Source organism: Gopherus evgoodei, chromosome 8 (assembly GCF_007399415.2).
Source record: "Gopherus evgoodei ecotype Sinaloan lineage chromosome 8, rGopEvg1_v1.p, whole genome shotgun sequence".
Taxonomy (NCBI): Eukaryota; Metazoa; Chordata; order Testudines; family Testudinidae; genus Gopherus; species Gopherus evgoodei.
Genome location: NC_044329.1, coordinates 34405584 through 34419350, shown reverse-complemented (window position 1 = coordinate 34419350; position 13767 = coordinate 34405584). Strand labels below are relative to the sequence as shown.

Genomic DNA, 13767 nt, shown 5'->3' with positions numbered 1-13767 from the left:
GGGGTCCTGACTCAGTTTGAGAACTGCTGGGTTAGAGCAAAGTTTTGCATCCCTGCCCCTCCTGACTAATAGGCACTGATGGACCTATCCTCCATTAATTTTCTAGTTCTTTTTTGAACTCTGTTATGGTCTTGACCTTCACAACATCCTCTGGCAAGGAGTTCCAGAGCTTGACTATGCATTGTGTGAAGAAATACTTCCTTTTGTTTGTTTTAAACCTGCTGCCAATTAATTTCATTTGGTGACCCCTAGTTCTTGTGTTATGAGGATTAAATAGCACTTCCTTATTTACTTTCTCCACACCAGTCATGATTTTATAGACCTCTATCATATCCCCCCTTAGTCATCTCTTTTCCAAGCTGAAAAGTCCCAATCTTATTAATCTCTCTTCATATGACAGCCGTTCTGTACCCATAATCATTTTTATTGCCCTTTTCCAATTCCAGTGTATCTTTTTAGAGATGGGGTGACTACATCTGCACATAGTATTCAAGATGTGGGCATGCCATGGATTTATAGAGGCAATATGATATTTTCTGTCGTCTTGTCTTTCCTAATGATTCCCAACATTCTGGCCACTCTTCTGACTGCTGCTGCACAGTGAGTGGATGTTTTCAGAGAACTATCCACAATGACTCCAGTTACTCAGGAGAAGTGACACATATTGAGTACTACGCTTACTCTTAGCTTATTTGGTCATGTATATTGTCACCCAGCTGTGCACCTAGGTTACTTGGATGCTGGCCCTTGTGTTGTCCTTAGGCTTAGGAGTTAAATATGCAAATAGCTGAGTGTCTGCCGTTCACCCCTGGGAGCTGATTCTGTCTAAGGCAGCATTACACTTTTATAAATGAGAGCTTGCCTTCTGCAGTCCATCATGGAGCTGGATAAATATAAATCTGCGGGGTGGGTGTCTGACACGCCTGTTCTAACTAGTCTTCCAGGACAGCAGCTTTCCTTGTGCCATGTGTTATCCAGCAGGAACTTGTAACTGTAAAGGGGAGTTGGCCATTTGCCTATTGCCTTTCTTGCCTGTCAATTTCAGAAGTGTTTCTTCAGGCTTTTTTCTTCCCCTGCTCTCAACTTTCCTATTGAGCTATGCTAACAGTGCAGATGTGCTCCAGGACACCTTGCTGCATGTCTTTCATAGCTGATGCATTGGCAGTCAGTGTAAAGAACTCTCTGGGTCCATTTGATTGCTAAGCTCTGATGCCTCAGGGTTTGGGAAAACTACACCACATGATGTAAAGGAAAGGATTTGAAGAGAAGCCTTTGGAGTGACCTGTGTGCCCTGTAATCTTCCTTCACAACGGTGCATGAGTCACTACCAAACAGCATGGTTCTAGCACAGAGCATCATTCATGAACAGATCATCCCTGAAACTGACTTTTATCTGAAAGATAGATGCAGTGGGAGTGGGAAACTGAGAAGGGGACAACTTTCTGTGCTTACTGGTGAGTGCTTTGCAATCAGTTTGCTATTCCCTATGTATCCCTGAGGCCTAAACATCTGAATATGCACATCTGGTTTTCTTGCTTCAGTCATTCAGTGTACATCTTGCACCAAACCGACTGGCCTGATAGTGTAGTGCAGCTAAAATCTTTTAAAGTTGGAAAGTACAGTAACTGGTGACAGAGTATAGTGGCAGAACTAAGTCTGCTAGTGAGTCATCAATGCCTGAAGTATAAAAGTGTTCACATGGGTTACCAATATCTGCCTCACTGCCCCAGAAGAACCCTGGTGCTCCAGGCCTGCAAGGTTCCACTCAGAACATGCCCATACCTTGTGCTTTGAAATCCTTGGCTGAAAGGTGAATACAGCAAAGTGGCAGTAAGTATTTCAGCTTCTGCTCCCCTGTATGGGAGCTATAGGATAGAGAGAGAGCACTTTACCCACCACTGAAGTGCAGTGACTACGGGCAGATCAGTGGTTCCTCACTATCATACGTCAGTGCTCTGCAGCAGTATGTGGGCAGCCAAAAATGCCATAGGCCGCTGGAATGGCAGAGCATTCAAGGCAGCAAGATGGAATTACCTGAGCTGGGATCTAGTGAGGAGACAAACTGTGGCAGAAATTGTCAGAGCAACAGTTGCAGCTTAGGGACCTCCAGAGGGGTGGGCGAAGGAAAGAAGCCAACCTAGAGGCTGTGAAGGGGAGTTGGTGGGTCTGACATGTCACAAGAGCCCAGCAGTGGCACCTGGCCTAGTTCCTGATGGATGGAAGTATGAGGAGGTACATCATCTGGTTCTTCTGTCGCCTCTTCCATTCCACCTCCACTCTCCCCAGAGATGAGCCATGCATGCTGAGTGCAGGAGTTAATGCTGGCAGCAGGCTAGAAACTGCTCAGGGGAAGCATTGCCTCTGGGTAATATCTTACTGAGTCTAAGCAGTCTCACCTCTGCTCCTTCACTCAACCACAGTCTGGAGTGAGGTCCCTGCCTAGACAATGAGTTGGGGGGAGAAGAGCCTTGTCACTTAGTGTCTCTTGCTTGTCGGTCTCAGTGCTTGGCTCCCCAGCTTGCATCTAAGGGTTGTACAGCAGCTGGTGACTGTTCCCCCTGCTACCCTCCAGAACTTGCCTCCATAGGGGGAGCATCTCTTCCCTAAGGCAGTCCTTGGTGGGACGGAGGAAACGGGAGCTTGGACAATCCAGTTGGTCCATGGTGTGGCATCTCTGTTTAGTGCTGCCTAATCTGGCACATGGGGTTGAGCAAGAGCAGAGATCTAGTTTACATGGCTGAGGATGAGAACTATGTTATGGGATACTGGGCCCAAGCTGTCACTTCAGTCCACAGTGCTGTTAAGCTGCTTTAGTTTGCCACAGGGTGGAGTGGGGGACTACAGGGAAGCTGGGGTACTAGCTTTGTACAGCTCAGAAGTGCCTTTCAGGGCAAGGAATTCCATTTCCTTCAAGTTCCCATTCTCCCTCGTACCCAGAGCTACAGTTAGAGAAGGAATGGATCAGACTCCTGCCACCACAATCCCAAGCAGATGATCCTTCTCTTTCCCATCTCCTGTTGGATACTTGATCCCAACTTCCTTCCACCTAGCAACTGGCACTTTTCTCGGTAGTTGAGCAGATCATTCCACATGGCCTAACAAAAATGCTGCACAGAACACTAGCAGCTCCCGCAACCTTTGGAAGGACGCTGTCCGGAACATGGGGTGGTGCTTTGCATCTTGATGCACTTGAGAAACCCACACAAAACGGCAGTGTATTGAGGCAAGAGAACATGAGGCTCTTAGTGAGTCTATATTGAGAATTGCAAAACATTTGCTACTTACAGTGAATAAATGCTCCAGATGACCTGGGTTTGAGCTCAGCCTGCATTTGGGGCCCATCAGTTGTTGCTTGAAACTGGCCCTGTCCAAACTGTTAGCTAATTTCTTTGCTCTCTTTAGATATCTGTGAATCGTTTGTCTGCTGCTCAAGGGACATTTCAAGATTCTGATTACTTAGAATGGAACACATGGCATTTTACCTGTTGCTGATTATCTGAGACCATTTCAGGAAGGACAAGTTCTGTAGAAAGCATTTTCACTTTCCTCCGTGGAGGTTGTTAGTTACTCTCTGGCAGCAGATTATACCAGCTACTTGAAGACTGAGCCAGGGCTTTCTGTTATTGGGTGTATTTCAAAATGATGTTGGTCTATCAAGCCCTGAATGGGTTTGTGCAGTGGCTACTTGAGACTGCTTCTCCTTGTTTCCGTGGCAGTGCTGGTGCCTATCTGGGGAAATGTTTGTCCTATCTGCATGCACCCCAAAGCATGACATTCAGAGTACCATGCAGGTAGGATAGCATTGTCAGGTACTCCTCCCATAACGCTGGGTGCAGAAAACAGACTGAGTACAATTGGGGCATTGCCTAGTTAAGGGTGACTATAGGTATTCAGTAAAATGGCGTATGTGTAACAGATTTAACAAGAAAACCAAGACTTGCAATGATTTTATTGAGATTTATTTTTGCAAAATCCACGTTGAAGAGCACCCATCCAGTGCTCTGAGCATAGGAATGTAGAGGTAAAGTAAAACTCCGCCAGAGCAGCAGCAGCACCTCTTCCTCCTACCCTACCATAAACCCTTAGATTCTGACCCATGTGGCCAGCATGCATTGTACTTTCCCACTAAACACCAGACTAGCCCTCAACCCTTGTTCACGCAGTCTCTACTTTGTGCCAGGAAGGTCAGCAAATTCAGGTTATTTCAGACCTTTGGGGTCCAGAACATTCCAAAGGAAAGGAGGCGGCCTTACAGGACTGCCAACAGCTTCTGAGCAAGGGGATCAAGGGCCTCACTGCAGCTGTGGCAGTGTGGCATGGGAGAGGCGAGACAGTGTCAAGTCAGTGAGTTTCCAGATTTTGTATATGTGCAGAATCCTGCCTTTTCTGAGCCTTCCTCCCCCACTAATATAGCATTCCTTGTTTTTGCCATATTGGATTCTTGAATTTCATGGACACTTGTTGAGCCTCAAAGACCTGGAGGCCAGTGGTGCCTATTCATCATTCAGAAATGTGGACATCTGAATGAACTTGCAGTACTGACTGATTGAAACTTTCAGTGCACGGCTTCCATCTCCCATTTGGCTATGGGACATGTGCCTCAGTGAGGCATAACCTGCAAGTCAGTTATGTATGGCAGTGGGGAGTTCTTCTGCCCAGCCCGTTGCCAGCACATTAAACATGGAGGGACTGCTTGTATTCTCTAATCACTTTTGGGGGAGAACACACAGGTACATCCAGGAAGGTGACTCTTTTGATGGCAGTATCTGGGCTCGACTGTTCTCCATAGAAAGTCTTCCAGCAACAGTATGTAGCTAGGATCACTTATTTGCATATCTTGTTCGTGGTAGGCTTTCTGCAGGCTCTTACAGTTAAAGAAATAAGGGCTTAGAGTAGCCCTTTGAGAACATTGCTCCCAGCTTTTACTACCTGCAACTAAAGCAAGCCAACTCTGCACTTGACTGACAGCATTTACTTATTGGGGAGACACTGGGGGTGAAGGTAATATCTTCTATTGGACCAATTTCTGTTGGTGAAAAGGGCAAGCTTTCAAGCTCCCCACAGCTCTTCGCCAGCTCTGACTGACATTCCTTACATTTGCTGATATCTGCTCATTACACCTTCTGATATTAGAGTAAAATCATCTATTGTGGAACAGCTACTGCTCAATTGCTTTTTCCATGTATCTAACAAAGGTTCCTCAGATATTTCAGTGTAGGTCACTGACTCCTATTTATTTAGCAAGGTTGGTTATAAACAGTTGTTATCCTCCCTTGCCAGCATCAGGTCAGTAAGGCAGCCTGGAGTGAGCCTAGCTCCTCAGATTTCCACCTGTGATTGCTACTTGCTCTCCTAGCACTCTGAAAGGTCCTGAGGTAAGAATCACTGTCACTACGAATTATCTGTATGGTACCAAACCACACTGGAGTCTAGGGCAAGAAGCAGCCAGTTTGCTGAAGGGAGGCTGTGCGCCCCTTCTGGAAGAGACTAAACTGATTGCCAGCTTGGCTTATCCGTTGAAACTTGAAAATGTGAAAACCTAGAAACCAAATCCCTTCTCAGCAAGATGGCCGCCTCTGATAGGAAGCTCAAATGCCAATTATAATGAAAGTAACCTTCTACAAGAACAGAAGGTAGCTCACTCCAATGAAATGTGCCACTTGTCTTGTGAACATTCATATACTGGCTGTGCTCTTCCTTCAGACTGTCTGGAAAAGACAGAGAAACAAGCACAGCTTGGAGCTGCAGCTCCCTGGACTGGACCCATTCAGCACAGCCATGCCAAACTGGTTGTGTAAAATGTCTGCTCTGGATGTTTGGGAAGTTCCACAGGTGCTTCACAAAAGAGCCCAGAAGGCATTTTTTCTGGCCCTGCAGATTCCACAACAGCCTCCAGAGGTTGCAGTTGGATGGATCAGGCACTTGGGGATACTCCGACTGGGAGGTGCAAAAGGATTTTATGGGGAGCAGGAATATCTTTAAGTGCAAGCTGTTGCTGAGTGCATCAGTACCTGATCACTGGGGCTGCTCACTTCCATTTTTTTTCTTTGCAGAGCTTGGCTAATATGACCAAAAAGAGCACATCCATTACTGGGAGTGGCAAGTGTTAACACTAACCCTGATGTCTTCCTACAGTTATTAGACTCTTGTATAGCACCATGTGGCCATATAGAAATTCCATGATTGTAATAAGACTCCAGGATTAGTTACTCTCAGCTCCCTTGGAGCTTACTGTTTAAAACCTTAAAACAGCTTGCTGTGTATAGGGAGAATAGAAGACATGTTACACTGTCCTGGTGACTTAATTCCTGGCAGTTGTGTCATAGGATCATGTTGGATCCTCAAACCTATAGTGATTGGGGAAGAGTTTCAAACTCTGGCCTTTCTCTGGGTTCTGCTCTGGAACTCCTTATGCTGACATCTACTTAAGCCCTGGCTACACTTAAGTGAGTTAATTTTTGATTGCTGACATGGTTGGCACACCAGGTGGCAGGATGCTATGGTTACTAATCAAGTCTTACGTGTTTCCTCCTTGCCAGAGGCTGGCACATGGATGCTTTTCTTCCATGCAGTGTAGACAGGAGCTCACTAGTATGTCTGTTTGGCTGGTCCTCACCCTGCTGCTCAGAGCTGGAGGAATCCTGAGTTCACCATCTCATCTGCTGCTTCTCTACATGTATGCTCCAGAGAGCGCCACCTCCTTGCTAAGCAAATGTCCCAGAATACTTCAGACTGAGTGCAGTGATATCACTGCTGAACTGTGACTACAGATGCCCTTAAGAGGATGACAGGAAAGCTGCTGTGCAGACAAGCTGACCTGCCTGTTAACAGGAGACACTGTCTCTCTAACAGCTTACAAATGTCTGGTACAAAGGGCCTTAGTACCTTCCTTCTAGCAGATCTAGTATAATTTTCGTTGTGGCTCACTAAAATCAGAGGGGAATTCTTAAAATCACTGTCTTCAGTTAAATGAAAAGTCCCATGTGTAGCTAAGTAGGAGGGAATCTGTCTCTTCAGTCTTGGCCTTTCATGGGCGGCTGAGGGGAAGGGAACAGGGAGAGTCAGCTGGAGTTTTAACACGGTAGTGCATGCTTAGCAACCAGTCTGAACACTCCATTAATTCAAACAACTTTAAGTCTCATGCCAGGGCATTGAGACTTAAATTTCACTGTATTGAAAACTTCATTGTAGCAAACACTTGGTGGAGCACAGCTGTTCCTAGCTATGATAGGGGGTTCATACCTTGCTGCATGCCATCTAGGTAGGTAATAGTTACATAGTCATGTAAGTAGTTGGTGGACTCTGTGCCCCTGTTTAGATTAGACTGTGTTCCTACCTGGATTCGCAATTGGCACGCTTTGCTGTACATACTTTCAAGAATAATTCTGTCTAGAACACAATTGGTATAACAGAGGCTCAGTAAGATAGAGGGTATGCAGAAATATTTGTCTTCTGGTGCTGGGGCAGTCTGGCTGTGACAATATAGGGGTTGCTAGCAAATGTGATTTTTTGAGCCCAGATAAAGTGCATATCACTGTAGAAAGAAACACTGTCTTCAGTGCATCTTAGACTCTGGGCTCAGTGTGTTTAAAATGTAGAAAGAACAGTGCTTATCTGAAGATGACTTATCTCACAGATATGATATTGGATTACAGGACTAGCTTGGCCATATAGCAGCATGACGAGTCACAGATATGTAATCACTCTGAGACAGGAAAGCTGCTTTCCTGTGGTAAGCTATTGCTGATGAAGGTGAGAGTTCTGAGAACTCTGTCATCGGGGTCTTACTACCACTGTAACAGCCACAGCTCTCCAGCCACCACTCTTAATACACGTTCCTTTGAGCTTGTGTCTTACTGGATTTCTAGTTTCGTAGGTCCACTTTGTATTAAGTTACAGACACTAGTGGTCCTGTCTCTCAAAAGCATTCATGGATCCCAGTTTGGGTAAGTGAAACTACTTCAGAGCAAAGAAAATCACTCTGATCCCAGAATGTTAACACTTTGAGTGCATTTGGGTTGGCTGTTGATCTTCCATGCCTTCCTTTTGAATGAAAAATAATTTGGCTGCTTTTACTCACTTGCCCAGCAGATGGCAGCAGAATGCTCGGCATAAACTACTGAGAGGACCTGAATAGAGGTGATAGTGTTGAGCAGAGATGGCTTAGTAAACTGGAAAATGACACTTTAATAACTGAGCAGTCTCTTTCCATGCCAGCTTCAAGCTCAGACAGTGCAGTGCCTTTCTAATGGCAAATTGTGAGCCTGCTGTCTTACATGATTCTGCAGGAACCCGTTAACAATGAAATGGCCTTCACTATATGAATGGTAGTGAAGCATGTCAAATCAGAGGACAGCACTTAGCATGCTTTCACGTGAACAGGGAAGGCAGAATTCATTAAAGTGCTTAGTATAAAGCAGAGTATTAATGCTAATCAAACTCTGGCTTTAGCAGAGCAATTCGATGTGCCTTCTCCTTCCTCTTTGGACGCCTTTGCTCTTGTATTGCTAACTGCAGTAGCAGATTACAAGGATCTCTGAGGCCGGCTGTGTCATTATGGCCAAAGATAGTGGGAAGATACCCACTGTGTCATATGTTCTAGTCTGTTTTGAATGTGATCACAAGTGGTTCATTGCAACAGGATTCCTTACTGCAATGTTGAGATAAGCTTTACAGGTGGCACAGTAGTTTGACACTGTACTGTAGTTTTCCCCTATACCCTTAACCATGGGTTGTCCAAACAATCTGTCACACTAGCATGAACTTGGACGGGTAATCCAGCATGCAGCAATTTCTCCTGTCTCAGAGAAGCCTGCAAGATACGGGATTGCCTGATCTGCTTGCTGCCCAAACTTATGTGAGGGAATGGTAGCAGGAACAGGGCAAGCTGTGCCAGTATGTATGTATGTATAACAGATCTTTGTCTAAAGCTAAAGTAGGAACAATGGCATGCTCTAAGATAGCGTGTGAAATTCTAGGCGAGGGAGGGCTTGAGGAACAATGGGTTGATGGGAAAGAACAATGAAGTTGTGATATGAAGGCTGATCTCCGCCACTCGTACCAGGCCAGGAGCACACTTATGGAACCTCCTAAGTGCTCTCCATATTTTGTTGTACATCAGGGCACTTTTCTGCATCAGCCTATGATCTCTTCCCATTGTTTTTCTCAGTAGAGGAGGAAGAGAGAGACTTGTGTGAAATCTCCAGGGCTCTGCTGTTAGAAAGGAGAGTACAAAATGTATGGACCTGCACATGGCAAAAAACCTTTCCCCCTGTTGGAGCAGGACTATTCTTATTTCATGCCACAAATAAATTGTTTTCAACTAATAGTGTGAACTACGGAGATTTCTAGTCTCCAGGTGTCTCAGGGTGCTTTCAGAGGAGATCTGTACTTTTTCTAAAGGTAGCATTCACTGAAGTGAGCTCTTACCCAAGTCCGAAAGAGGAGGATTTCATTCTCATCAGCCTTTCTCTTAAAGAACCAGCTGGGAGTGTTTGACCATTGTGTCTCACGCATGGTTCATGCCATTCGGTGAGGTTGCTAACTGCTTGAAAGAGTGGTATGAAGTACTCTGTGGCTGCTGTGGAAGTCAAAGCTGCACTTGCAGATCTGTTGCTCACGTTCCCTTCTGGGAATAACTTGCCTGCAAGTGACTCTTCACAGCTGTTTGATTCTGTGTGGGGTGGTTATGGATATTTAAAACCAACTAGTCCTCTTTAAGGTTGGGGACTTGTTTAAACTTATGCTGTTGGGTCAAACTTGGCCCAAAACATAGGTCTTGGAAAACACACGGACACTTTTCAGAGCAGGAGCTGTTAGTCTGTATCAGCAAAAAGAACAGGAGTACTTGTGGCACCTTAGAGACTAACAGATTTATTTGAGCATAAGCTTTCGTGGGCCCACTTCATTGGATGCATAGAATGGAACATACAGTAAGAAGATATATTTATACATAAAGAGAACATGAAAAGATGGAAGTACCCATACCAACTGTAAGAGGCTAATTAATTAAGAGAAGCTATTATCAGCAGGGGAGAAACTTTTGAAGTGATACTCAAGATGGCCCATTTCGGATAGTTGACATGAAGGTGTGAGGATACTTTAATGTGGGGAATAGATTCAATTAGTGTAATGACAGAGCCATTCCCAGTCTCTGTTCAAACCTAAGTTAATGGTATCTAGTTTGCATATTCAAGTTTAGCAGCTTCTCATTGGAGTCTGTTTTTGAAGCTTTTCTGTTGCAAAATTGCCACCTTAAGGTCTGTCACTGAGTGATTAGAGAGGTTGAAGTGTTCTCCTACAGGTTTTTGAATGTTATGATTCCTGATGTCAGATATTTGTCCATTTATTCTTTTGCACAGAGACTGTCCGGTTTGGGCAATGTACATGGCAGAGGGGCATTGCTGGCACATGATGGCATATATCACGTTGGTAGATGTGCAGGTGAATGAGCCCCTGATGGCATGGCTGATGTGATTAGGTCCTATGATGATGTCACTTGAATAGATATGTGGACAGAGTTGGCATCAGGCTTTGTTGCAAAGATAAGTTCCTGGGTTAGTGTGTGTGTTGTTTGGCGTCTGGTTGCTGGTGAGTATTTGCTTAAGGTTGGGGGGGGCTATCTGTAAGCAAAGGACACCTGTACATTCAAAGGCTAATGGAAATTATGCTTTTTTTTAAAAACCTTCCCGTGTGTTTGTAGCTCAGCACTTCGGAGGACTGTGCTAGTGCTTGAGACACCTGAAGAGGAAGCTGATGAGAAAATGACATGCCTGCTTTCCCTCCCAAACTGAATTGCAAAAACCAATCTGGCTCTTAAACTGTTCTTGGCAAAGTCAGTAGTAACACTAATTTATAGATAAAATAAAAGGGATGTCCAGATTTTCTGGCAGTCTACTCATTTAGACGCTGCATGCATCTCCTGTTTGTCCCAGGCAATTACTAATGGGTCAGTTTAAAAAAAGAACGGGGATGGAGGTTCCAGAAAAGAGGCGTTCTCTGTACTTAGCACCAACTCTCAGGATTTTGAATCTCATGATACTTGGTATCTGTCTTCAAGCCCCAGCTCCTGGATTCCTGTGATTACATGAGAATCTCACTTTAATTTAAAAGTAAATGTTCAGCCCTTGTGACTAGAGAAGTTCAAAGTAAACCCCAGAGAGCCAGATAAAAAGGAATCCCAACCCCATTTAAAGACAATCTGTGATTCTTTAGGGGGCCTGTTTCATGATTTTTTGGAACACTTGGAGTTAGCAATGCTGAACTAGCAGACATGCTCGCACAGTCTAGTAGCTGCTTTGCAATTGCATACTTACTTGTTTAAAACTCTATCTTAAAATGGCTTCTGTGGTTGTGTGCAATGGGATGGGGCTTGTAGTTACTCTGCAAACGGTTCTTTCCTGAGTCTCTCTCACTTTAGACTTTTGTATAAAAAACTGAAATGAAAAGAGCCCCTCCTACACCTCAAACCCCTCATCCCCAGCTCTGTTGGATCATGGGCTTCAATGGGGTTGCCAGGAAAAAATGTTGAAAACCACAGTCCTAGGGTGGTATTCATACCAAAGACATTCCTGTATTCTCCCCACCCTAAGCAATATGCGCTGTCTTAATTTCTGTGATTAACCCCATTTTTTTTCCTTCCTCAGCAATGGCACCAGCATGATTTCGTTGATCATTCCCCCCAAAGACCAGATTTCACGAGTGGCAAAAATGTTAGCGGATGAGTTTGGTACCGCGTCAAACATAAAGTCTCGAGTGAATCGCCTTTCAGTGCTGGGAGCCATTACATCTGTACAGCAAAGACTCAAACTCTATAACAAAGGTAACACATGGCCTGTGTGGCACTCTTGCTTGCTAAACGTTTTCCCAAGGCAAACTGTCCTTACTACGATATTTGCTTGGGCTATTGCAGCAGGCTGTCCAAGGCAGACCATAAGTTGCTGTTAAAACATGTCTATTGCTGCCTCTCATCAGCATCCTGCTGCTGCTCTGCCCTAGTAAACTTCCCCTCTGCCATAAAGATGTTTAAAGCAAGTCACCCTTTTGGTGGGGAGGAGGGGTGTGGCTCCTCCAATCCACTGCTTTGAAACCCTAGCCCCTTTTATAAACCTATGCAATCTACAGTGTATTGGTACAATGGCCAGCACAGTGGAGCCCAGTCCTCACTGCGAGGACCTCTGAGCACTGTCATGAGTGGGCTCCTGATTGCCTGTTTCTTTGTCTTTGTGAGCCCAATTCTGAAACTTTAACAGTTTAAAATGGTGTGGATTCTTCAATGTTAAATCCATATTTTTCTGCTTAACTTGGCCTTGGTTTATCTTTTAGCCCCTCTGTGTATGAAATGTGACACGGATGTGCAAATCTGGGGAGGAAGTAAAACCTGCCATTAAGGTGTACCCTCAAAGGGTCTAATTGTGCAGCTCTTATTCTAGCAAGTAGTCTGGCTCCAGTAGGACTGTGCACAGAAGAGCTGCAGGATTGGGCCAGCTGTAGGAGAGCTGCCACGTAGGAATTGGTAGTCTTTATGGGGTAATGCTGTTTAACTCTCTTCCACACAGTAAATATTTGCCTCCTAGCTGGTTTAAGAGCTGGGTACATGTTCTTAAAGACTTGCCTGGGACGAAGTTGTCCTCAAATGCATTGAGTTGCCAATAAATAACTCTCCTGTTGGCAAGCTTACTCCTTTTAGAAGTGCATTTGTGCATTGCTCCCCGTGTAGCTATGATAAGAACACGCAAATTAGTCCTTTGAGTTTCCTGAAGGAACAAGTGAGATGGGTGGTGGTTAGTGGGCTGGGGAGCGAGGGTAACTCCTGTAGTAGTGTGTGGGGAAACTTGAAATTAAATCCATATGTTCATTGTAAGCAATACCAAATATTATAATTGGTGATCTAAAACTATGGTATTTCGTGTCCTTTACAGTACCTCCAAATGGTCTGGTTGTTTACTGTGGAACAATTGTGACAGAAGAAGGAAAAGAAAAGAAAGTGAACATTGACTTTGAGCCTTTCAAACCAATCAATACATCGTTGTATTTGTGCGACAACAAATTCCATACGGAGGTAGGAGAGATCCTGTACTGCTCACAGGTCTTGCTGTAGCCAAAGCATGGTGATACATTTCAAACAGCTGTGCTAGACTCACTAAATAATTCATATCGTACTTGTATCCAGACTCCCTAGAGCAGTAGCTCTTAACAGAGGAAACCAGCCTCCTTGTGTAAATGCTGTGGGGTGACTTGTAACTGGCTTGTGTTCAGAAATGCATATTTGCTGATTGAGGTTTTGTCATGGAGCTGCAGCTAAACTTAATAACCGAAGTGGATAACTTGGCTGAGTTTGTATAATCCACAGGCTTCTCTTTGGAGTTGGTGGCAGGCCTTGTCTAGCATCAGAGTGCTCCTTTTGAGCCATGCTTGAAGTGAGGTTTAGTAAAAAAAGAGTCAAGATACATCTGGGCTAATGTCACTAGTTCTCATACACGTCTTGCTGCCAAGCTTTCCTAGCTTTTCTTGCTGGAGGAAATGGAGCAGCATGTTGGGTGAAGATTACCATGCACTCAGGGGCCGAGCCATTCAGGTTTATCAGTTCAAACCTTTGTTTGAACCAAAAGCATGGGTTTGTATTTACAGTTACTGTAAAAGCAATCAATGACAAATATATAGAAAAAGGTATTGATCAGTTACCTTCTCCTGAGGCATAGGCAGGTCACAATGGATTCTCCTTCGAGGGTCCCTCTATCCCCTAACAGTTCAGCATATTTATACCTT

The 13767-nt window shown here is 44.7% G+C and overlaps 1 protein-coding gene across 2 annotated transcripts in view; it reads left to right on the top strand.

Annotated features, from left to right (window-relative positions):
• The window catches only part of ETF1 (eukaryotic translation termination factor 1), a 36574-nt gene that overhangs the window by 11175 nt on the left and 11632 nt on the right, over positions 1-13767 (top strand). For both annotated transcript variants that reach the window (XM_030572047.1, XM_030572046.1), the window contains 2 exons: positions 11646-11821; positions 12921-13060. In XM_030572047.1, coding sequence (XP_030427907.1) covers positions 11646-11821; positions 12921-13060 — 316 coding nt within the window. The remainder of the gene's footprint in view (positions 1-11645; positions 11822-12920; positions 13061-13767) is intronic.